Source organism: Prionailurus viverrinus, chromosome C1, assembly GCF_022837055.1.
Source record: "Prionailurus viverrinus isolate Anna chromosome C1, UM_Priviv_1.0, whole genome shotgun sequence".
Classification (NCBI taxonomy): Eukaryota; Metazoa; Chordata; class Mammalia; order Carnivora; family Felidae; genus Prionailurus; species Prionailurus viverrinus.
Window position 1 is genome coordinate 168,103,107 of NC_062568.1, and position 26,905 is coordinate 168,130,011.

At 42.9% G+C, this 26,905-nt stretch overlaps 1 protein-coding gene across 3 annotated transcripts in view; it reads left to right on the plus strand.

Moving 5' to 3' along the window:
• Window positions 1-26,905, plus strand: part of DAB1 (DAB adaptor protein 1) — a 407,612-nt gene that overhangs the window by 255,354 nt on the left and 125,353 nt on the right. For all 3 annotated transcript variants that reach the window (XM_047873243.1, XM_047873244.1, XM_047873245.1), the window contains exons 3-4: window positions 5,636-5,775; window positions 14,325-14,423. In XM_047873243.1, coding sequence (XP_047729199.1) covers window positions 5,636-5,775; window positions 14,325-14,423 — 239 coding nt within the window. The remainder of the gene's footprint in view (window positions 1-5,635; window positions 5,776-14,324; window positions 14,424-26,905) is intronic.

The following is a 26,905-nucleotide window of genomic DNA, read 5'->3' on the forward strand; positions in this document are numbered from 1 at the left end:
GTCAATCCATCAATCAGTGAGAGCCTTATACTTCCCCCAGTGTTGCCCCAGTGTTATTTACATCTAATCCTCAGAACAGACAGGGTCATGAAGCGCTCCTGTGGCCTAGAGAACAGAGTCCAAAGCTTCAGGCCTTCCAGGAATAGGTCCCCACAGCCTTGGTCTGCATCACACGAGGCCTGTGCTCTAGCACAGTGCTTCCCGAGCACATTAATGGGCCCAGGCTCACCCAAAACCATTCTAACCAGAATCTGTAAAAAGTTCCCAAGGTGATTCTAAAACGTAGTCAGGGCTGAGAAACACTCAGACTAGACTAACCCACTGACTCACTTTCCCCCAAATATCATCATGCTTTTTGCTCTTCTGGAAGTTTCTCCCTCACTTATCTGCTTGATGAACCCTGCTTTCTCACCAAGCCTTCCTCGAATGACATTTTACTTCTGCCGCTGTTCCTAATTTCCTCCCCGCCAAACAAGTGATCTCTCTTCCCCTCAGCTCCCTATGACATTCACAGTCATATTTTGTAAAGCCATATGTGTCCCTTTCTAAAATGTGGCATCCCCCAAATGGGAGAGGAGACTCTTTCTGCATACCTAGGTAGCACATTGCCTAGCACAAAGAATGCCCCGGGGCAGTGTCATATACAAATGATGATGATACAGTTAGGATGACCACACAATTTGTTATCCAAACTGGGATAATTTTGAGAGTAATAGGACGATAGGAATAATAGCATCAGGACAAAAGGCATATACAGGACTGCCCCAGAAAAACTGGAAGTATGATCACCCAGGTAACAGTGGTCAGTTTTGATTGCGCTCTGTCAGTCACTGTCCTACATTGCTGTCTATGTGTTGTTTCTTTGACCTACCCAATGACCCAGTAGGGGAGCAATGGTTATTATTTACACTACACAGACAAAGACACTGTGGCAGACATGGAAGGGAACTTGCCTGACGCATCACAATTAGGGGAGTGGATGGGAGAGCGGGGACCAGAATGCAAGTCCTTTGAATACAGAGCTCTGGTTCTGGGCCATTAAACCCTATTGCCTCCCAGTGAAGATCTCAGGTCTTGGAATGGGACAGGATGAGATTCTATTCCCAGCTCAGCTTGCAGCAATTTTAGTTACCTCTCTGGTCTTGGTTTCTTCATTTATAGAATGATGACTATGCATATTTCCAGTAGCCCTAGATTAAGAGGGATAAGGTCTGAGAAGATCAGGCATGGTGTGTGTGTTTAGGATGTACTTAGTAAGACAGCTGCCAATTTACTGTAGGCTCCATAAGGCATCTACACAAATAGCTGTGACACAAAGTAAAAAGTCAAAGGGCTATAACAGAGTATGGTGCAAGGTCAACCGAGGCCAAAGAGCCTAATGGTTAAAAGCATGAGATTTTTCATAACACCCAGGTTCAAATTCAGGCTACCGGATTTGACCATGTCAGATTTGAATAGACATTTCTCCAGATAAGATTTGCAAAAGGACACTGAGCACAAGAAAAGATGCTCGATGTCATTAGTCCTGAGGAGCATGCAAAAGAAAACTGTGATATCACTGAACACCCACGAGGACAGCTAAAGCCAAAAAGACACAAATATTGGCAAGACTATCTGGTAGAGAAACTGAAACCCTCGTACTTTGCAGGTGGGATTGTAAACTGGTACAGCCACTTTGGGAAAACACTTTGATAGTTTCTTAAAACTTTAAACATAGAGTTACCGTATGACCCAGTATTATACCTAGGAGAGAAATGGTATAATACTAAGAATTGAAAACTATGCCCACACAGTAACTGATACACCAGTGTCATAGCAGCGTTGTTCATAATAGCCCCCAAATGGAAACAGCCTAAATGTCCATCAGCTGATGTGGTATCTTGATGCAATGGAATATTATTCAGCCTCCCCTCCCCCAAAAAAGACATGAAGTACAGGCACATGCTGTAACATGGGAGAACCTTAAAAATGTGATGATGAGAGAAAGAAGCTAGTTACAAAGGACCACACATTGTATGCTACCATCTATGTGAAATGCAGTTTGCTTCCAAAATAGGCAAGTCCATATAGGCTGAAACTAGTTGAGTGGTTGCCGAGGTTGCCTTCTTGTAGAGATTGAATTGAACGGTATGGGAATTATATCTCAATAAAGCTGTTATTTAAAAAATTCAGGCTCTGCTGTTGGTGTTGGTCATTGACATTATCTTCTGTAAAATAGGGCAGGTGACAGACTGTAAGTTAAAGAGCAGGTGTGAGGGTTAAATGAGAGTTTGCATGTAAAATCTTGGCACGGCGACTGGTGTGGTAAATGGTCAATAATTGATAGTGACGATGATGATGTCGCTTAAACATAGGTCCTTTCTTTTGTCCATCCTGACGTCTATGGTCAGTGGTGCTTTCAGCGAAATAGTCTGGGGATGCACGATGACTTGTGATGTGTGAAGACTGACCCTTTCCCTAGCAGTCTCAAATCGTATGTGCCTCTGATGGAATAGCCTTATGGCTCTGATATCTGTTATTTATTTCTTAACTAATATAACTGAGACCTTGCTCAAGATGTGCTCATGAAAAATTACCCTTTTAATGGTGGAGCATTTAATGAGAAACTGGATTATCTACTGCATAAGTGCCCTTCATACAAATTAGCTTGGCCCTGGGTCCTAATCTAAATTGGGCTCCCTACTTTCCTCTAAATGGCCTAATATTTTCTTATTAATCTCTGCCCTTGTTCACCTGATCTGGTGATTCTTCCTTATGAAGCGCCCTCCTTGGTAGAGCTCTGTGCTTTGATAAATGTTTCTTAAGGCTGTCTTTGTATCTGACTCATGGACAATTTGCGGGACATGATGTAGAGGCCGGAAGCTATTTGTTCCATTTTTTTTTTTTAACGTTTATTTATTTTTGAGACAGAGAGAGACAGAGCATGAATGGGGGAGTGGCAGAGAGAGAGGGAGACACAGAATCGGAAGCAGGCTCCAGGCTCCGAGCCATCAGCTCACAGCCCGACGCGGGGCTCGATCTCACGGACCGCGAGATCGTGACCTGAGCTGAAGTCGGACGCTTAACCGACTGAGCCACCCAGGCGCCCCTGTTCCATTTTCAAGCTGTCTCTCCAGTGGAATTTTAATGATGCCAGTGTATTGGGTGTCAACAGATTTGGACCAGATGAGTCTGTGTATAACATAAAGATGGGGAAGTAAGGTAGAGTGAGAAGCAATTAATCATGGTGGTTAAGAGAACAGGCTTCAAAAACACAGAACACAAGCAAACCATGAGCCTGGGCTTTGGCATCAGACATATCTGGATTCAGGTCCCACTGAGTAAGTTTGGACAAGTTACTTGGCCTCTTAGATGTTTCATTTAGATTCTCATTTACTAAACCTGGGTAAAAGCACATACCTCTAGGGTAACTTCTAAGGTTAAACAAGTTGGTGTATACAACATGCTTTGTACAGAACATGATAAATACTACCTGGAATGGTTATTATAAGTAAAGCTTGGAGAAGTCCCTCATAGTAAAAGGGATTTGATTAGTGACTGAAATAATATCATGGGTTGAAAAGGCTGAGATGGTATTCGTGGTAGAGTAAGAAAACCTTCCCAAGAAACAGAGTAAGCCATAGGCCACTCCTACCCGACATCCCATGATAATGCAAGGAGAGGTAACTTGTCGTACATGGCCCTGTTGTTTGGGTAGGTGTCTGCACAGGGTTTATCCTGGAAAATGTCCTCTTTGTTCTTAGCTTTAATCTCTGACAATCTGCCCTCACAGAACCCTGGGCCTTAATTTTTACGTCAATTACAGATCATGACTAATTATGCATATGTTATATCTGCTTTGTGGACTATAATTCAAAGGCTTTACTATACGAGGAATCAGCAAGGGTACAGGGGGAAAAAGCACCAGCTGGAAATTAGGGGTCTGGTTCTGCAGACATTCCTTTGTGCCCTCCTTCCTTCAGCATTCTGTCTTCTCTTCTTCATTCACTGGGCTGGTAATAGTGGTGACAGCTGCCATTTTCTGAGCACTCACCATGTGAATCCATGCTTTGCACATACTGTCTCCTCTAAGTTAATATTTGCAATGAATCTGACGGTGGATATTTTATCCAACATCCGTCTGATGAGGAAACTGAAGCTCGGCACACAGGTTAGTTGGCTTTCAAGTGAGAAAGCCATACTTTGAAATGAGGATGGCCAAATAAAGCCATACCTTCTTACACAACCAGCACAATGCACATTTACGCATTTTTTATTTTCGGTCACCAAACTCTTGAGCTCATAGGGGCACAGACTTAGTCTCATACATTTGTTGCAGTGACTGATAGCGTCTGGCACGGAGGAGATGCTCAGTAAGGGATGATTGAATCGATGAATGAAATGCAAGTTGTGTTTCTTTCAGTAGGAAAGCATTATGCAGTGGTTAATCATTGCTGTTGTTTTCTTCCCCCCTCTATTTTCAGCTGAAATAATTCTCAGCCCCACATTATGGAAAGGCCTTAGTTTGCACATCATATAGATAGAGAGAAGTAGGCTGAGTTAGCTCTAATGTGCTCAGCTCTGAGTTTCTGACCAATGAGGGAAGGCTTGTTGGAGGAGGTATTGGAAGTTCAAGTTAATGATGTTCCAGGAGATGAATATCAGGAGACTAGGGTGCTCCAGGTTTTAAGAACCATATGTGCAATGCCCCATACTCTGATGAGTTATATGAAAGTTTGGTGATATTAGAAATTTTAATTACGGTATATTCATCTCTTTTTCTGACCATGTGAACTTGCACAAGCTCCTTGAATTTTATGACCTTCATCTTCATTGTCTACAAAATGGATATGGTTGAGTTTTTATGAAGAGTGGGGATAAAGTTTATAAAACATCTCCCGTGAAGCACTCAGTTAGCAGTAACTTTACTGTCCTTATTTTATATGGATGTATTTGAACTTCTGGTTGACACGTCTTAGCAAAATATTATGTTAGTAATTATTGAGAAGGGCTGTTGGGGGATATGGGCGCACCACATACCAAGTAGCCAATTTCTACACACACATGAGTTAGCAGAAGAGATATTGTAAAACCATTTTTTTGATAATTGTCCCTGGGTCATTACTTGATACAAAGCAATTACTCTGGAGTCTCACTATAAAACAGCCCATGGAATTGGGTGTAAGAGGGTCTTGGACCCTGGCCAAAGTCATATTAAATGCTGGAAATGCCAAAGAGGCTCAGTGCTAATACTATTGTAACAAGAATATCAGACATGAACTCAGTGGGTGATTATTACTTGTTGAATACCTAGCGTGTATCAAACTCAGTACTGGGTGCTTTACACATGTGGTCTGATTTAATTATCTTAATGCCCCACTGGGGTTGGTTATTTGTAACTCTTTTTTTTTTTTTTTTTTTTCCCCTCTTGCCTCAGAAAACAGAGGCTCAGAGAGAAGTAATTTGCCTCTGGATTTAAAATGATAGAGCCAGACTTTGCATCCAGGAGAACTACCATTCTTTTCTACTTGGTTCAGTGATTTGACTTTCTCAGAACAGAAGTGAAACCAGAGACCGAATCTTGGCCCTGTGGATATTTAAAGACAGTGGGACCTGAATACTTACATGCCTGAATCGTGCTTTTCTCTGTTCTCAGGTCAGGATCGCAGTGAAGCCACTTTGATAAAGAGGTTTAAAGGTGAAGGGGTCCGGTACAAGGCCAAACTGATCGGGATTGATGAGGTTTCTGCAGCTCGGGGAGACAAGTTATGTCAAGATTCCATGATGAAACTCAAGGTACCACACAGTTTACTTCCAATATTACGGGTTTAACAGGACTGAGGGAAGGGGTGATTATGATCTTTATGGTGAAACGATTTACTTATTCATTTATTAGTAAACTACTTGTTTCACTGATGAATCACTGCATGTATTCATTGGGAAGAGATTTTAATCATCATGGAGTGACTGCTGGCAATTCTTTGCTGTGCCCAGTTTTGTAATTTCTGAGCATATCACCTTTTATTCAATTTTATCTTCATCGTGCAATGCCTGCAAAAATAAAAGTTAAATTGTCAAATTTTGTAGTCCCTCAGATTTTATGAATCTTAAACCCTTTGTTATTTTTGAATACATTTTAAATATTTTACTGTATGATAAATAGGTAAAAGATGTTCTGTTAAGATAAAAGCTAATTTTACTCATTCTTATAATTTCTATTAATGTTGCCAAACACCCCATAAAAGAAACATATTTTTTAAAGTAATATGTAATAAGATTTGGAGATTTTGAGATATCACAGAGAGGTTTCTGATTATAAATGCTTTAAAGAAGGCTTTTTTATTGTGAAATCTAAGAAAGAAATTGGGGAAAAATACACAAAATAAGAAAAGTATGTGGTTGAATGACCTTTAAAACATATGAAAAAGCATTTTTTGTTCCCATGTTCTGGTCTTCATACAGTCTATGTTTCATTCTTTTAAAAAGTGATTTACAATATTTGAAAAACAAATGATTTAGCAGGAAGTCTGCAAGATACTTGATGCATCTTGTACACGTAATTTAAGTGTTTTCCTGATTGTAGAATTCACAAATGTTTATTGTAAAATATTTTGAAAATACAAGTATAAAGAGAAAAATTGAAAACATCTATAATTCCATCACACAAAGAAAATCAGTGCGTAACTTACAATCTGTCTTTGTATTTTCCATGTATATTATATGAATTATAAACATGTAATACAATTGGAATTACTATTTATATAGTCTTACATTTTTTTCTCATCTAATATTATATTATGATAATTTTTTAAATATCTTCAAATAGTTCCTCAGGACATAACTTTATACACACACACACACACACACACACACATATACATTTTTTTTAAGTGTAAGAAAGAAGGAAGAAAAATAATATACAAGATTGGCCAAGTGCCTCAAAGTACAAACTAGGGCAGTATCTGTAAAACACCCTCTCCATTGCCTTTTCTTTCCTATTTGCTTAACAAATCAGAGCTATTATTTTTATTTATGTTATACAATTTTTCTCTGCAGTTTAAGATGTATAACAGATGCTAAGTGCCCCTGTAGTATGGCTGTAGGAATCATCCTTTTTAAAAATCTTAGTTTTCTAAAATACGTACCAGTTTCTTCTCTAGCTGTTACATAAGCAAGCTTTATTTTAATAGTTACATATCTATTATAAGGTATCCTAGAAAAAGATACTCAAATCATGATTTCATAGATGCTCACCTTGGGAAAGGTTAATGTTTATGTTTTCTTTTTTCTTTCTTTTTTTCTTCATAATTAAGCAACATTATGAGTTTGTTAGGGCAGTCCAATAATGAGCTCTCTTCTTTTGCTTAGCTTAAATCTGGTTGATAAGTAGATAAAGAAGTCTGGCAGGAGGAAGCATCTGGGTGACTCAGTGGGTTGAGCATCTGACTCTTGTTTGCTGCCCAGGTCATGATCTCCCGGTTCATGGGATAGAGCTCCACATCCGGGTCCAGGCTGTCAGTGTGGACCCTGCTTGGGATTCTTTCTCAACCCCTCTCTCTACCACCACCCCACCTTTAAATAAATAAATATTAAAAAAAAAACAGGCAGTCTGACAGGAGGAATTCTAAATTGCAGCCTCCTTATGAGTGATAAATGCCTCGAATGGTAGATGTGGCGTGGATTCGTGGCTACAGTGGACTTCCTTGAAAGAGATGAACTGTTCCGCTTAGTTTGTGGAGCATTTGGATAACTGTAGTCCTTCCTGTTCCCACCAACCCCCATGCTGCACTAGAGCAGGACTTGAGACTCATACGTGCAGTCACACTAGAGTGCCGCCCCTCTACCAGCAGGCAGATTACAGAGAGAGCGCAGAAACGACTGAGCCCGGAGTCCTCAGCTTCTCTCCAGACTCATGCCCGATAGAGCCCTGCCTTACCAGGGAGACCCTAGTCAGTGGTAGGGATGAAGGCCAGGATCTTCATTTTTGCTAAGTCCCCCCTTACTGACAAATGGAGATCTGCTTCTGACAAATGGTAATTAAAGGACAGGACGAAAATCTCCAGTGACCTGGTTCTCACCCAGAGCCACAAGTAAGTCTGCCGAGGAGCCAATGCTGCTTCTCCCAGCATCCTGGTAGATAGCCGTTCACCGGGCATCGGTCACAGAGAGCCTCGCTGGCCAGCTACCTTCATGGAAGCACTGAGGTCTAAGTGGCTTTGAGCAGGAGTCTGCCTGTGCTCCCTGAAGGTTCTCTGTGCGGATTAATGTTGGGCCAAGCTAGCTGGACCAGGCCTGGAGATGGCTGCTGACCTGGTGCATGTGCGTGTGTTACCTGCATGGAAGCGCCCCATCTGTCACCCCTTATAACTGCGAGGTCCCCAAAGCCCTGAGAATTTGTCCTGCCATAACAGGCTCCTGTCAGATGCGCTGAACTTATTGAGGAGTTCTTGGTTCCTAGACAATTGTGTTTCATTGTTTGCAAGTTGCCACGAAGAATGCTGACGTTTCAGCTCCCAGTGGTTTTTCTTTAAGAAACAGAAACATAAATGATCGATTCTCCATTTGGCCAACTGCCCAGGAAAAAAAGAGGCAGAGAAGTACAAAATGCCTGTTAGCCTTGCAAAAGGACCCACTTGTTCTCATTAGGCAATATGGGGGAGTCTTTTTTCCTTTGCTAGACTGTTTGAGGCTGGTGCCGTTTTCTTGCTTTAGGGAGTTTTCTCTTATAAAGATTTTAGGGGGAACTCAAATTTCGACTCTTTGAGTAGGCCATCACTGGTTCTCCAGCAAAACACCACCATCATCCTGTTTTAATTTAGAGTCAACAAAAGCATTTCCCCGTATATTCTCTCTTTTGATCTTGTGAGGTAGATATTAGTCTCTTTGTTTTACACATAAGAAATCTGAGGTTCATAGATATGACGGGATTTGCCCCAGAACCTTCATTTAATCTGTGTTAAGGGCAGAATTCAACCTAGATCTCTGGATGCCCCCGTATTTTATAAGACATCGTTTAGTGCTTAATTATACTCTGTTTTGTATCTGCAGTTAATTTACCTTGGTTCCCCAATGAGACTTTAAGCCCGTACCAGTAAGTAACTACCCACACATCATTGGTTTACAAAGTAGCCAACTTTCAGAGACGTCGAGCAAAACGGTGGTGGTCGAAACTCCGGAAGGGAATGCAGTCTCCCAGAAGCACTGTCTACAGGGCTAATTACAGAGCTCTAAACATGTCACTTGGGGTCCTAATAAGAAGCAGAGCCCACCCTGGCTAGGTCAGATGAGGACACTTAATGCAAGAGGTACTTACAAAGGGCAGGTAAGGTTAAGTAAGGTAACAAAGGATGGTGAAGCTCCCAGAAACCTGCCACCGCACAAAGCTGTTTCCATACTAGGAAGAAATATATCTGCTGAAGCCCAGGGAGAGCAGGATGGAAGGGGAAATCCCCTCCCCCACCAAGCAAAAGTATAGTCACTGCCAGAGATGTAGCACAAGAAGGAAAGGATGCGGGATGGAATACCCTGGCCTCTGTCTCCATCCAGACTCTGATCTCCTGCCCGTCTGGCATTGGTGGAACCCAGCTGGAAGCCAGAGTTTCAGGAAGCCCAGAGGACCAGGGAATGTAGTCCATAGGAGCCAGGCTCTGGGCACAGAGCAGAACAGAGGAAGATACTTAAATTCTACCCGCCACCCCTCTCCCCCTTCACTGGGAAAAATGAGACTTAAGGTGATTGTTTCCAAGGCTTGTATAACTGATAACTGGGAAGGCCGAGATTGGAGACCAGCTTTTTTAAGTCACGGAATTTTCTGAAATAGCATCCCAGGTTTTCAGCCATTCGTGCCCGAGGTCCGTTGCATTTTCCTCCCTGCTTTCCAGGATGCGTTGAGATCACAGCCATCCCGTTACGTGCAGGCGCCACGCTGGGTAAGGTTTCACAGAGCCCCTTCCTGTGCTTCACCTTATCTTATCCCCACAGCAACCCTGGAGCTGGACAGGGCAGTTAATCCTGCCTGGCATGCCTGACGCTTTGTGTGTGAATTCCTTCATGGAGATGCTACCTGTGCGTGACTCCCTTAGGGATGCCAGTGTCGTCACGTCACACGGTGCCTTAGCATGTGCTATTGCTTCATAATAGCAAGAGTCGTGCCAGTAATAATTATTTACGTAGCTCTCCCTACATGCAGCACACCGTGCTAAGTGCTGTATGTGAAAAATTATTTTTCAATATCTTAACACCCTCATGAGTTAAGAAATGTGATTATTTTCACGTGAAGTTCCCCTTCACTATTGAGTCTGGGAGCTGGTGGCTGCACCTGGTTGCTTGCAGAACACTTTTGACCTATCTGTGCTTTGTTGTGTAGTCTTTTTGTGTGTGTCTGTGTTTTCCAAAAAAGCTCTTTGAAAATATTATTAACAGAAGGAACCCCAACACTGGAATCTGACAGATCACTGTTTGAATTTTCTCTGTCTTACTAGTTCCTTGAGGTTTAAGGCAATCACTTGAGCCCCCCTGGCCTTATGTTTCCTTATACGTAAAATAAGAGAGGTAATTTTTACTTCCCAGGATTATGGTATATGCTAAATGAGATGATGTGTAAGAGAACTTGTAGCACATACGGTAGGTACCCAAGAAAATGCTTGACTATATTTTCCAGATTTCCAACAGCAACTTATTAAGTCCCGTGGCTAATGGGAGGCACAGTGCCCCAGACGGCACCTGCATCCACATCTTCTGACCCCCCAGTCCGAGCTGTCTCCCTGATCTCTGCTGGTTCTGCATACTATCAATGAATAATCTTGTCGGGAGATGAGACCCTGAGGCGTGCTCTCTGCTGGCAAACTTGCTTGGACTTAGTGTGGTTTTTCAGAGCTTGACTCAGGGTCCTGTCTCACAGGAAAAACATGCTTGATAAAATCGTAGCTTTATTTCCCCATAGACAGCACTGCATGGATAGTCCTTCCTTCCTTCATTTGTCATGTAAAGCTACCACCAGCAGCCCCAAGCATAAATGCTTCCGGAACATATGTGTTTGCTCTTTCCATCCTTTTTTTTTTTTTTTTTTAAATCTACAGCTCTGTTCTACTAGGGAGTTCTTTGATGGCTGTGAGGAACCAGGAAGCAAAGGGCAGGGGGCATGATATAGTCAGCACTACTGTGTGCCAGGAATTATTGCTATTGGATGTCACAGTATTTCTGAGAGCTAAGGACTATTAAATAGGACTATTTTGGAGATGGAAACATTGAAGCTATTCCTCTTGATCAAAGGTGCTACCCTCTCTCCACCATGGGCTGTGATGTTCTCACCTAAGAGGAGTTAACCAAGAAGGAAGGGCTCTCCCCTCCCTTCTGATGGTGTCCTTCCAGTCCTTCCATTTACAATTTATTGTTTTTCTTTTGTGTGTGTCCAGATATCTGAGGTTGGAGGTTCAGCTGCAGAGAGGTGGCAGCGTAAGTTAGTTTATTCCGAAGCCAGGCAAGAACACAGCATTCAAAGTATAGTTTCCCTAGGTTCCAAATTTGGCTCGCCCACTTCCCGAGTGAGGGTCACTTCTCCTTTTGAGTGCCTGCTTGATGCCAGGCTCCATTCTCCATACAAGGCACAAAGGATGAATAAAACAGAGTTCCATGCACAAATGAGCTTTTGTTCCATCAGGCAAAGGTACAAATGAAAAAATATGTCAATGGCGGTAAGGGCCAATGAGGAAGAGCAAAGCAAGGAGAAAGAGTTAGATGCAGTTTGGCAAAGGGGGCAGAGCTCAGAGACGGTGTCTCTGATAGGGTGGCATTAGAAATAAGAATTACCACTGGGGCTACAAAAACATACTTTGGGGGTGCCTGGGTGGATCAGTCAGTTAAGTGTCTGAGTCCTGATATCAGCCCAGGTCATGATCTCATCACGGTTTGTGCATTCAATCCCTGCATCGGGCTCTGTGCTGACAGCATGGAGCTTGCTTGGGATTCTCTCTCTCCTTCTCTCCCTGCCCCTCCTCTGCTCATTCTCTCTCCCTCTCTCTTTCTGTCTCAAAATAAATAAAGAAACTTTTAAAAAATGTACTTTGGCTAATCCCCCCATGTTCCTTAAAATCTTCCCTCAGTGAATTCACAGGAAAGCAAGCTGCACACTGAGCACTCTAGAAACCTCTAACTAGGCAGGGCAGTTATAGAGACAGAGGACTTGGCTTTGGGGGTGAGTCCCTCCCTTTAACTATTTCAAGGGCAGGCATTGACGGAGGGATCTTGGGTCAATGTGCTGCAGCCCGGAGGGGCTGAAGGAGCAACGCTGGGGTGGGTTACAGCCAGAGATTGTGGCTTGCTAGGAAGAAGACACCACATAGAGGAACAAGTGCTCCCTGTACCAGGAGTCTAGTCTGGAGAGCTGAGTTGTAGTCCCAGCTCTCTGCCCGCCCCCTATACCACCCCAGCACTGCCCATCCCTGCCTCCCAGCCATCATTTTCCTCATCTTTCAGCTGGAAACATTAAGATTTTCTCCAGCTCTTACATTCTGTACGTCTGCAAGTGTGTATGTGGTACTTGAGAACAAGTAGGTGACTCGGTGGGGGAGGGGGGGTGAATTTCCTACTAATAGGTCCCCAAACAGGAACTGGACCACAGAATGTGAGGGACAGTCATCCATTTACAAAAAGAAGTAAATTTTCATGACCTCCCTGCATTATTCCAAGCACCGTGCTACATACTTGTCACGAATTTTCAATTCTCTCAACCATGCAAGGATAACGTTTACACTTGAGGAAGTAGAAGTGAGAATTAAGTACTTTGTCCAAGATCGCAGAAAGCCAGAAGCATAACCCAGATATTCAGATGGCACAGAATATTTCCGGTGCCCACACTGAGGATAACTGAGCAGCCTCAAGGGGACACCTGGTCGCCGTGCCTCGTGGTCACCCTTGTTACTAACGCCACAGGTTCCCTCACTGAGGTTCCGGACGTGCTGTTCTGACTGCAGCACAAACGACTTTTACCTCCTGGAAACATGAAATCATTATTATTTAGACTTTTCTACTCCTAAAAACCCAGAACTAGAACTGCTGATAGTTGGCCTTAAACTTACAATCAGTGCAAGCTAATAGTGATGAAGGGGCTCGAAGCTTCAAAACACCTAATGCAGGGCTAGGAACTCCCCCACCCCGAGTGTAAATCCCTTGAAATGTACTTACCCTCTGAGCTGTACCCTAATATGAAGCCCCTGCTTACCTGTCACTGGCCACCACAGAAGCTAGTTTAAAAAGCAAGTGTCTTCACTCTTAACTTGCGTCTTACCCACTTTGGGAGAACTCTGGATAGCACATTCATCTCACAGTAATTTACGGCGTGCCTTTTCCCTCCACGGACTATCCTGGGCATCAGGGATAGAGCAGTGAGCAGAGTAACCTCCTGCCTTTTGTGGTATTTACCTTCTCTTTGACTCATATACATACAAAAGTTTGGAAAAGTGGGAAAACAGGTGTATTGATAAATGGAATGCATTCGGTAGTTCTTTCCTACCAAAAAAGGTAGAGGAAAAAGAAAATGTGTGTTGTTAAAATGGCAAACCATAAGCACATAACTATGATGATCATCTATTTCTAAACAAAAATGAGACGTGCAGTCTGGCAATGGATTTTATTTTCTTGTATTTTCTCTCTAATCTCTAAAATTGTTTCCTATGAAAACTTTTCCCAGAAGTAAAAAAAATAAAATCATATTTAAGAATATATTCCGTGACTCATCTTTACTTAAAAGATTAAAACCAGGGGCACCTGGGTGGCTCAGTCGGTTAAACGTCCGACTTCAGCTCAGGTCATGATCTCGAGGTTGGTGAATTCAAGCATCGTTTCGGGCTCTCTGCTGATAGCTCAGAGCCGGAAGCCTGCTATGGATTCTGTGTCTCCTGCTCTCTCTGCTCCTCCCCAGCTTGTGTTCTGTCTCTCTCAAAAATAAATAAACATTAAGAAAAATAAATTAAAAGATTAAAACCATATCCAATATGAAGCCCAGCAAAATAGTATTAATAGCAGGATCATATTGTGTTTATCTTGGGGTTTTGAATTCTGAGCCAAATATCCAGGCATAAAGCAGGCATCCTATAAATCGTGGGTAGTGTAGTGAAGCGGTGTTCAGGTATGTGTTTATCCAATGTTAGATATCATGTTAGGGTAAGTATTACCATAAAACATCAAGAAAGGGCAAGCACATTGGGCAGGGAAGCATGGAAGGGACGAAGGGAGAGGAGCGTGCATGGTTGGTGGCATCGGTTGATGGTATCTGACATGCCTTTGGGACCAGAGGGAATCTTCAAATGAAAACACTCAAGTAAAAACCATGTCCTTCCTTTCACCAGGGCGTTGTTGCTGGCGCACGTTCCAAAGGAGAACACAAACAGAAAATCTTTTTAACCATCTCCTTTGGAGGTATCAAAATCTTTGATGAGAAGACAGGGGTAAGTAAAAGAATCACGTGGCATTGCAAAATTGAATCCATTGACAGATGTGCCCTTAAAAGCCTCTACTCGGGGGGCAAGAATATCAAACAAGCATAAAAACACATAAAGCGACTGACAAACTTGATCAACTGTGATCGTCCATCAAAGGGAGGCTCTTCCCTGACTTGGCCTCAGTGTGACTGCACAATGTTTCTTACAGTGTGATTGCGATAAAAGTGTCACACAGTTCTGGTAATCTAATGGGAGATTGATGGGCTTTGAAGAGTGGTGGGTAATGTGACAGTTTACGTTAAATTTCTGTGTATATTGGCAACGTTAATGACATGCATCCTAGAGGGAGACCCGTGAGCGTCTTTTGACTTGGTCAAAGCATCCAGACTCTCCCGAGTGTAACCTGTGCCACCCTGCAATTGCTGTAATCAAAAAGAATGAACGAGTTCTCAGTCTTAGACAAATCTGTCACTGCGTGACCAGGAAATGTAAGGGCTGATAGGTCTGTTGAACCTACCAAAGAGGCCGTGTGTGTTTCCGTCAGCCCCCAGCAGCAGTCAGCTCCCACATTCATCCCCAGGGCTTCCCTGACGTTGGTGGTCCTTGTTCACTGGGGGTAAGAGAAAAACAAAAATGTTCTAGGATCTGTTTTGTCCAGAGGGCAAGAGTCTAAGTGACGTGGTTTTTTCCTTTTATTCATTCAGCACTCTACAGCTTATGAAACACCTTTACATGGATCACCTCCTTTGCATTTCACTCGTTCATTTTCAAGTGTTGTATAAACCAAACTCGACCAGCCACGTTACTTTGCCTGAGTCATTTTGTGTTATCCTTTCCTCCCCTTCGTCCTGACTCCTATTAGGATGCCATAGGGTGGGAGGAGGATAATTCAACAGTAAAAATGGGTTTTGAAGACAAGTTACTTCTGAATAATTCGCAGTAGGACAGATATTTGTACACCCATGTTCATAGCAGCATCATTCACAGCAGCCAAAAGGAAGAAGCCACCCCAGTGTCCATGAGCGGATGAACGGACATAGAATGTGGTGCATGCATCCAATGGAATGCTATCCTGCAGGAAGAAGCAAGCAGGTTCTCACACCTGCCAGTATATGAATGAAATTTGAAGACATAATACAAAGGGAATTAAGCCTTATTAATAGCAGGGTCATGTTGCGTTTATCTTGGGGTCTTGAATTCTAAGCCAAACATCGAGGCAGAAAGTAGGCATTTTCTCAAGGATACCACTTATATCGACATATCTAGAGAAATGAAATTCATAGAGACAGAAAGGAGATTGGTGGTTGTTAGGGCCTGCAAGGAGGGCGGTACGTGATGAAGAGTCAGTGTTTGGCAAGTACAGAGTTACAGTTTGGGAAGAAGAAAATGGTGCTTGTGACGGATGGCTGGGGTGGCCGCACAACAGTGCAAATGTACTTTATGCCACTGAACTGGACCCCGAGAAGTGCTTATCATGGCAAATCTTTAGTATAAAAAATCACTAGTGATACTAAGTCCCCTCTTTGGGTTGCCTACTGTATAGTAAGCTCATATGAGTCACTTGACATACATTATTCAGTTTTGCCCTCACAGCAGTATTATGGGAAAATAATAATAGCTACTTCACCAAGCACATAATATGTGCCAGGCATTGTTGTAAGCCCTTGGTAAGTAACAACTCATTTAATCCTCGTGAAGTCCCCATTGTTCTCTGTTTTGTACTTGAAGATATGGAGGAGAGAAAAGTGTTGAGTAATTTATTGACAGTAAGTGTTGGTGGAGACAAGATTAGACCTCAGGTAGTCTGGCGCACGAGTCTTTTCACTTAGCCTCTATACCTGTTATCTCTCAGAATAAGTGACTTTCCCAAGTTACCCAGCCTATAGGAGGCAGAAGTGGGATTTAGCTTCCTGTTGGCCCCCGTCAATATCAGGGCAGTTGACCTCCGTATTAAAGAGAAAGGTGGGCTTACCTGGGGAGGTGCCTTGGGAGAAGGGAGTTTAGAATGAGGGCACAAGCACAGGTAGTAAAGGAGCTTGAATGCAGCAAGATTAAGAACCTAATGAAAGCCTCTCCTGCCTTAATAAGAGTATGACTTCTGTAACCAGGGAAGCTTTTCCTTCTCCTGGGTAGACTATAGTTTGGAGACCTGTGCTCAGGTTTGAACTTCACACTTGAAAAAGGACATAGGCAAATCAAGGAGTGCAGGCAAGTGTGGAGTGAAGTAAGCCAGACAGAGGGCAGCTAAGACAATTGGAGGGGACTAGAAAATATGTTGAGCGAAGACTTCTCAACACAGGTGTAGCCTCATGGGATCCCGGGTGACACACAAGAGTCAGAGAGCTACAGGCTTGTAGAAACTTGTAAGATGTCATTGATCCCTTAGCATCTTTATTGGAGGGAGACAAGTCATGTGAGTCAAGCCTGACCGAGAGATTTATATGTCCTAATAGTACGTCATCATCTCTAGTCTTTTCCCAATATCCCATCTGCCTGCTACCATGACAGCTGGTATAACCAAAAGGGCAGGAGTGAGGCAGAGTATCAGATAATTCATCTCGTCCAGGGGCCATATTTTAGGGCATTGCTGTTCCATCATGTCACCCACCATCACATAAGCTGTGCCCAGATCATTAACATCCCAATCACCAAATTTTAACTAGTGAGGAGAGGTAGTTTGTATTCTTGACCTAGATCTAAATCCTCAGTCAAGGGTGGCTAAACTGGCCCCAGAGAAAGAGATCACCAAACTCTGTAATGCTATTTTTGATTCTTCAGCTGGATCCCAATCCTTTTATGAGTATGTTCAGTGAAATCATTATTTCAGCTCAAAGCCATTTGACTTTGTGGAAAAATGTCAGATCCCTATTGGAAAATCAGGGGGAAGGCAGAGCTAAATGTTTTCTGTCTGGCTTACTTCACTCCAGTCCTGTTTGATTCACATTAGGCTCCTATAGCCTCTGGCTTCTGCAAACTTATTTATAAACCTCCACACAAGTCTAGGGAAAACGAGTAGAAAGGACTGAACATGTTAAAGCCTGAAGCACAGACAGTAGGGATCAGGACACCCCATATTAATAGTTCTCATCTCTCTAAAGAACTGTGTAATAGAAGAAGGAGCTGACTTGTTTTGTGTGACCCAATAAATAGAACCAAGATCTATAGAAGTTTCAATAAAGCAATTTTGATTTCTGAGAAAGAAGAGTTTTCTACCAGTTAGATGGACCACCTTCTGTGCTGGTGGTCCAGATGGTGAGTTCACCATCACTTAGGGGGTATTCAAGCAACAACCATAAGATGGAGAAATTGTCAAGCAGAGGATGAACCGTTGAACAGAGTCACATCTAAGTTGAATCCGGAGACTAGTTTCAAAATTCTGTTTCTTGGGGCGCTTGGGTGGCTCAGTCTGTTGAGCTTCTGACTCTTGATTTCAGCTCAGGTCATGATCCCAGGGTCCTGAGATCAAGCCCTTGGGCCCGTAGCCCATGTTCAGTGTGGAGCCTGATTAAGATTCTCATTCTCGGGGCGCCTGGGTGGCTCAGTCGGTTAAGCGTCCGACTTCACCCGGGTCACGATCTCACGGTCCGTGAGTTCGAGCCCCACATCAGGCTCTGGGCTGATGGCTCAGAGCCTGGAGCCTGCTTCCGATTCTGTGTCTCCCTCTTTCCCTGCCCTTCGCCCGTCTATGCTCTGTCTCTCTCTGTCTCAAAAATAAATAAACGTTAAAAAAAAATTAAAAGAAAAAAATAAAGATTCTCATTCTCATTCTCTCCCCCTCTCCCCTCCCCCCTCCCTCTGCTCCTCTCCCCGCTGGCACTTGTTCTTTCTCTTTTCTCAGAAAAAAAAGAAAAAAGGAAAAAAAATTCTGTTTCTTCCTTAAAGTCATCCCTGTTGATGTAATTTATCTTCAGATAAATGGAGGTTTTTCAAAGTCCATTGGAGATATGAGCAGGAACAGTTTACTAAACCTCTGTTGCTGCCCAGCATGGGACCAACTGAATTGTGCAGGATAAGAGTTTAAACGAAGTATTTTGTCCTACATATCAACAAAATGGAAAACTGGGTTTTTGTCATTTGGAATGACAAATTTTCGTTGTTTATCATATCTAAAGTATTCCTGCTCAAGCTGACGGCATTTTTTTTCAAACCAAAAAAAGAAACATTTGCAGAACGTGACAATAGCTAGAATTTTAAAATCCGAAAGCTGTCAAAAATGTTTTGATCCCAATTAAAGAGACCCTTTCAGCAATTTACACCTTGTCTTGAATTTCAAAGGGTTCTTGATCCCAATCCGTATATGAGTATGTTCTGTTTTATTATTAGCACGTTGCAGGGAATAAATCAATATTGAAAAGCTGTTCATATTTTCAGATCTCTAGGTATTGATAATGTGTCAGAGGATCAGTGAGAACGCAGGAAACGCCGTATCTAAACTCATTGTTATTGGTAACAGTAGAAACGGTAGCAAATCAGGAGTAGAAGTGGTTTCATGTCAGCATTACTAGGTTCTCAAATCAGACCAGTGAATACGAAGGCAGGAGCGATGTCACCTCCATTTCACAGATAACGAAACAGATTTGGGGAGTGTCTCTGACTTGGCTGTGGACTCTGAACAAACCTTCCCACCTCAGATCTTTCTTTCCAGAGAAACTCATGGACTCTCTCCTGATTCCATAGAGATCCCATAGTTTTATTCCATAGAATTATTATAATTTTATGCCATAAAAAATCATAAATATTGCAGGACCCCGACAATACATCTGTTTCTCAAAAGAGAGGGCGGTCATCTGCATCAGCTTTTCAAGATGATGTAACATCGTGTTGCCATAACCACGTGTGAATTTTGCATGTTCATTTGATTTAGCCAACACTCGGCAATGTTACGTGTGCCATTTGAGCTACATTACGGTAATTCTGTGAAGTAGGTGCCCTTATTATCGCCATTTTCCAGTTGAGAAAACTGAGATCCAAATTCAGCCACACAATAAATAAGTAGCAGAGCTGATATTCAAACCCAGGTGGTCTGGTCCAGAATCCTTGATGCCGGTAAGATAGCACGAATGATAGCATACCTGCCTTTGTCTGGGCTGCTAGAACAAAAATACCATAAAGGAGGTGGCTTGTAAATAGCAAACATTTATTTTGCATGGTTCTGGAGGCTGGGAGCCCAATATGACGGCCCCAACAAATTCAGCGTCTGGGGAGAGCCCATTTCCTCAGAGATGGGGCCTTTTCACTGCATGTCCTTACATGGTGGAAGAGGTCAGGATGCTTTCTAGAGCCTCTATTATCAGGACCCTCATATCGTTCATGAAGGCTCCACTCCCATGGCCTAATCACCTCCCAAAGGTCCTACCTCCTAACACCATCACATTGAGGGTTAGAATTTCAACACATGAGTTTGGGGGAGGGGACACGAACATTCAGACTGTAGCAATATCAAATTTTATAAATGACATTCTTTTATATACATTAGAGCAGATCCAGTATTCTCTCTGCTTTATTGTCACCATTATTCATTTTCATTCTGATGACCTTTCCTGAGGGAAGGTCCAGGGAGTGCAGTTACCGCTGGAAGAGTCTTATGGATGGAATGTTGGCAGTGTGACCGGCCTGTGGTTAGGCACGAGTGGATGCTATGGCATGTGATGCTGTGTTTCCTGGGGATTCAAAGATGAAAGAGACGTGGTCCTTGCCCCTGAGGTGTTCACAGTCTGGTTTGGCCAGGCTCACAAAGTGAGCTGACAATTACCAAGACGCATTGGGGAATGCAGTGGTCGGTACTCGGGAGATTAAGTTTTTCCTGAATTTTTCACAGGAAAGGACACACTGACTTGGTAGCGGAGGAGTAAGTTAGGACCAAAAAAACCCAAACAGTATTTATAAATGCACAAAGGTCTTAAAGAGAAAGACACGTGTGTTCAGTCTTCCCTGTAGAAAGTAAGTATTGAGCACTTGTATAAACACACAGATGAGCAAGGCAATATCTTTTTGTTCATCACTGTGGTCTACCTAGTTAGCATGACTCCCACATAGTAGGGGCTCAGTAATACTTACTGCACAAAAAATAAAGTGACTTAGTGATTAAGAATCAGCAGGGGCACCTGGATGGCTTGGTTGGTTAAGTGTCCGACTTCGGCTCAGGTCATGATCTCGCGGTCCATGAGTTCGAGCTCCGCATCGGGCTCTGTGCTGACCACTCAGAGCCTGGAGCCTGTTTCGGATTCTGTCTCCCTCTCTCTCTGCCCCTCCCCTGTTCATTCTCTGTCTCTCTCTGTCTCAAAAATAAATAAACGTTAAAAAATATTAAAAAAAAAAAAAAGAATCAGCAAATCTACAAAGGATAACTAGGGCATAGCAGGGGAGAGGTGGAGTTGACCCAGGATTGAATATTGTCCCTCATAATATAGGGGAAATGGCGTTTTTTTTCAACGTTTATTTATTTTTGGGACAGAGAGAGACACAGCATGAACGGGGGAGGGGCAGAGAGAGAGGGAGACTCAGAATCGGAAACAGGCTCCGGGCTCCGGGCCATCAGCCCAGAGCCTGACGCGGGGCTCGAACTCACGGACCGCGAGATCGTGACCTGGCTGAAGTCGGACGTTTAACCGACTGCGCCACCCAGGCGCCCCGGAAATGGCGTTTTTTTTTTTTTAATTTTTTTTTTCAACGTTTATTTATTTTTGGGACAGAGAGAGACAGAGCATGAACGGGGGAGGGGCAGAGAGAGAGGGAGACACAGAATCAGAAACTGGCTCCAGGCTCTGAGCCATCAGCCCAGAGCCTGACGCGGGGCTCGAACTCCCGGACCGGGAGATCGTGACCTGGCTGGAGTCGGACGCCCAACCGACTGCGCCACCCAGGTGCCCCGGAAATGGCGTTTTAAATGCAGTGGTTGTGCTTAAAATTTAGGGCTGATTTAATAATTTTTTCTTCAGTGAAAATCAGATGCCACTTTATTTGTACCTCATCAAAATCAGGACTAATCCTCCTTCAATTTGAAGTGGATGTTTTGCCAGGGTTTGGGAGAGCACCTGAGGGAGAGGAGGGGAAAGTCGTCCTGGGGAGGTAGACCGGGAAGAAGATAAAAGGGCTGTAGAATAGGATTCTGTGACCTGGGAGTCTGTGGGAGCATCCCTGTCACCCTGGGAGCCACTGGAACAGTACACAGAATTCTCACAAGACTACTTACAAACTAGCCTGTAAGCAGGACTGTATGGTTTACAGCATGCTTTTGTGTGTCCTGTCTCATTTGACACCCATAAGTTCTAGAAGGTTTTATTGCCCCCTTCTATAGATAAGACTACTAAGGTACAGGTAGGATAGTGGCTTGCCCAAGGCCATTATGTGTAGCTAGAACTGAATTCAAATTCACATTTTATAATGCCTGAGCTTGTTTTCTTTCTTTTACTCCAGGGATTCTCCACTTCACTGGCTCTTTCCCTGTACTGAGTGTTTTGGCACGTTATGTAGGCATTATGCGGTTACGACTTTTGGGGGAGAAGGTAGTAATGCAGGAATTTTTTAGAAGCCAAGGACATTAGACATTCTACAGAGGACAGGCCAGTCACACACAACAAAAGTGTTCCTGTGCTATACAACTTGCAAATGTCTTACGATACATTCCTGTAGATAACAAACCTATTTATAGTTAAATGAATCTAAAACCTAACTCTACAAAAAAGCAAAAGCATTTTTGTATCATATCCATAAATACTGAATTTTCCAGAAATGTAACTAAACAGCAAGAGAGATGTACTTTGTTTCATTGGAACCGCATCAAGAGTTGTTCATCATTTTGGAAAACCATACCATTTAATGCTCTTCATGTCTGAATTACCAGCGTGGCACTGATAACCCAGTTTCAGGTGTACCTGTCATGTTCACTACAGCTCAACTTATTTGGCCCTTCCTTAAAAATGTCAGATTTCAAAAAAAGAATGTCAACAATACTGAATTGAACACTTCTTAAGCCCAAATTTATTCATTATAAGAAAATGTAAACATACAGCAGTGTTACTATATTCTTCTACTATAGTTATAACTGAGCGTTTGTATGTAGACATTCACATTTTTTTTCTTAGAAATCATCTTTCTTTTTTTGTTATAATTTAGGACATTTTGATGTGCTTAAACTTTGTGTAGACAGATTATATAATCATTTGCAGGTAATAAAGGAAGAATTACAAAATATTTATTATAGAAAGAAGGTGTTTGGTCAGACAAGATTAAGAACCCCTGTCTAGACCATGCCACCATTTTCATTGGTTCATATACTCATTCATTCATTCATTCATTCATTCATTCATTCCACAAGTGCTTATTGGGTGAAAGGGGAATTCTTCTTGGTGGATAGAGATGAACCAGCCTGAAACCTTTCCTTTGAGGAACTTCTGGCCCTGGAGGTAAGACATGTATAAATAACTAAAAGCTCAAAGCAAGAGTAATGAATATAATAAGAGAAAGATGAAAATTACCATGAGAGTTTAAAGGGAAAAAATGATTTCTTCCCTCTGAAGAATATATATGGAATGATTTAGAAAGAAAGAGCTGACCCTTGAAAAATGGGACAGGATTTGAAGTTGGGGATATTAGAGGACTAGTGTCCAGGCCGAGGGAATTATAGGCAGTGGTTCCTAAGCCTGGGTGTCAGGAAAGTCATGAAAGAGGGTAGGCCTGGGGAAGAGCGAGATGTCAGTTTTTCTAGATCTGCGGATGTGTAATTGCTGTCAACGAGAGAGAAAATGGACGAGGTAAGCAAGGGCTAGACTGGGAGGCCTGGAAGGTCTGACCAAAGGGTTTTGGTTGAATCATGCCCATTATAGCCTCAGTTATTATTCACTGTACTCTGTGTCCCTGGAGCTGCTCTAGATATACAGAGAAGTAGGTACAGTGACTGTCGGGCCACCCTTAGTTCTGAACATGCCGTTGTGTAATTCAGGAAAAGGTGCCTTTATTTAAGACCCATTGCCAGTTGCCGGGAAACTGTTGCTATAATAAGTATATTCATTTTTGATGACCGTACTGTGCCTTGTTCCCCCGGAAGCTGCCCAGCTGTATGTGGCAGATCTGGGAGTATCATCCATGGATGAGCAGAATGCTGGGGGTACCGTCTTGCCGTTTCCCGCACACGCCACGTGCTGCCCAGCTTTCGTGACTTTCTCAAGGCAACCCCTCCACTCATAATGTCCTTTGCCCTTCTTCACATAGTAGGTTTTTCAGGGTCCGATAATGTCAACAGTGATACGAACAGCAGCACAGCACAACACCTAGAATGATCAAGACCTTTCTCTGGGCCAAATCCTTCCTTAAACTAAGTGCTTTATGCATTTCATCCTCTGAGCAGGATTCATAGCGGGTCTGTCTGAATCCACAGCCCACTCTCCTTGCGAGTGTGGTGTAGGCACCAGAGAGAGTGGACAGAGTGGAAAGAACATGGATTCAAGATCCAGACTAGCTTGGATTTACTCCTGACCAGTTGTGTGATTGTGAAGCAATTTTTCTTAATGACCTTGTACCTCTTTCACTCATCTGTAAGATGGGAATGATAAAAGTACCTATATCTTAGGGTTGGTGCAAGATTAAATGAGGATTTAATTTAATCTCTTAAGACTTAGGACAGTGCCTGGTATCATACAAAGCTCTAGATGTTAAATAATATTATATTATTACCCGCATTGCCCCTTCTTTGGTACGGACCTCCTTATATCCTCTTAGCAGAATTAAGAAATCCTTTTGTAATGCTCCTACAGCATCCGCTGCTCACCCTTGTCATAGCACACCATCATGCTCCCATCAGACTACCCACGACACGAGGTACCTTGTCTCATCCGTTGTTATAACTGCTGGGTCTCCAGTAAGCCCTGGCATGTGACAGAAATGCCAGTGGGACACTGAAGGAAGGAGGGAAGGCAATCAGGGAGGGGTAGAACAAAAGGGAAGGAAGAAACAAGGTGATAATTGATAAGTCAACTTATAATGAAATGCTGATCACCTGGGCCAGATTGTGGAGACAAAGATGCTACATACTAAAGATGCTCCTTTTACCACGCAGACAGTGAGTACAGAAAGACCAATGTACATGGTTCAGAGTTAACCCAATCCTAGGATGTCATGGGTGGAAGGTCCCTTGTACATTGACTAACTGACTCATTTACAAGTGAAGAAACCTAGAATGCAAAGAGAAGTAATGCCTGGCACCTTCCAGCAAATCATAGGGCACCTGGGGTCGAGCATCCCTCAGGGCTCACCGGGGTCACTCTCTGACACTCACAAAACAGGAAGTAGGAAATGTCCTCTTTCTTCCCTCTGCCTCCTTACTTTGCCTTTCTTTTCTCTCACAGTCTGTCCCGTGTATACCGTCTCCATGTTCTCTGCTCCTTCGCTTCAGTGTTCAGGCTCCCACGTGCCTGACAGCAGCCCCAGATCCATTTTAATATCAAAGAGACTGAACATCTAAGGGGAAAAATTGGCTCTCTGTATGTTTAGTGTCTTGTTGGATAATATTGGACTTTAATTTATCACAATAAAGAATCAATTTATAGCTCAAAACCAACATATTTTTAGAAACTGGTACTGTGAGGAAGCTGTCTCTGTAAGATAATCCCGACAGGGCATAATTCATGACAGGGAAGAAAGGATGTCCCTGTTACCCTGGAAAGTGAGACCATCAATGTTTTTGAGCAGATTTGGTAAACTCAGAAATGTAATATCTTTCCCTTAATGGATCCTTTTATCAATTTTAGTCTTTAAGGAGGTAAAGAGGTGACATTTTCTGTGCTACCTGCATGTGCATGATCGGTCTCCTTTCTTTCAGTCCCCTAAGAACTCACCTAAAAGAGTATCGTTGTTCTCATTAACCAGGATGAGAAAACTGAGGCACAGAGAAGTTCAGGGACTTGCACAAGGCCAAATATCAAACCGGTTGCAGAGCTGGGAACTGACCCCAGCATGGCACAGTGGCAAGGCCCATGTTCTTTCCAGTTCCTGGTGTTGGTATTTCTCCCCTTCACGGGTGTAGTTAGGGCCTCTGGTAAGTAAGTGATCTCTCTTTGCTCTCTAGTGGGGGAAGTCAGACTGTGTTGAAGGTTGTCATCATGCAGACCGGCCCTGTGACTGAAGGGTCATCAGCCCTAATTTGGGCTTCTGAAGGGATATTTGAGCCCCTGGTCTCAAAGTTGCAGAGCCTAAATATGCACTGTGACCTTGGGTATGGCTCATCTCCTTGCTCTCTGGGACTCCCTTTCCTTACCCGATGGTCATTCCACAGACTTTTAATTAAGGGTCCAGATAGTAACATAGTGGGCCATATGGGCTCTCCCAACGATTTAATTTTGCCATCCTACTGTGAAAGCCACCTCACACAATATGTAAACAAATGAGGTTGGCTGAGTTCCAATAAAACTTTGTCAAAATAAGTTTCAAGTTCATGAGCCATACTTTGCTGACTGTGTTCCGGATGATTACTAAGGAGTCTTGTAACTCTCTCTGACGCCATGATGAGCCCTATGGGAGAGCAGGTTGAGCACAGCAGATAGTCTCTGGCTCTTCCTCACTGCTCTTTCATGGCTGACTTTTGGGATGGGATGCAGAAGTGCTTGTTACAAACTTTGAAGATAAATATTCAGCTCTGCGGAATCGTATTACTTATTGCTACCATTTGTTGAGCACTAATTGCCAGACGCTGTGGTAAGTGCTTCCATATATTTTTCGCATTGAATTCTTACAGTCCATCTGTTCTATTTTATTATCATTTTACAGATGAAGTGACTGGAATTCAGGGAGGTTAGGTCACTTAACCAGGACTACTCTCACGTTTTTGTCAATTTATTCATCCAACAAATATTCATTGAGTACCTACTGTGTGCCAAGCAGTATTCTGAGGGATGTGCATATATGGGTGAATAAAAGGAAGGTCCCTACCTTGTAGAACTTATGTTCTAATGTGGGGAGATGGAGAGAAAGCAATAGATATATGTGAATCATATATTCTGTTGGAAGGCAGTCGGTGCTATGGAAAAGGAAAAAATAGAGCAAGGTCAGGGCATTTCCCTACTGCACTTTCTTTGTCCTCGCAAAGGGGCCTGTGACATACATGCATTGTAAATCACCAATATTAACGTGCTCTGGGAGCTTCCTGTAGTTTTAAGGGTCAGCTGAGTAATGGAGAAAGACACTTCTGAAAATTCTCATGCAAATTCCAGAGGCCGTTACATTTGAAAAATCAGAGCTGTCCTTTTCGGTGTTTCTACTTTTATTTAGATGGCTGATTGCTTTCTATGGGGTCTCCTGTTTATTGTTTTTCTCTCACATGCATTGCTTTTAAATTTTAATTTAAAACACATTTCCGTGACTATGCCATGGTTATTTAATAGTTACTTCTGTTTTTACAAAGACACTCCTTACCAGAGCCGTTTGTATTCAAAGGGTGATACTGTAATTAGGCTCAGCACTGATGTGATGGTTCTTTGTGCTTCTCTGGAGTACTT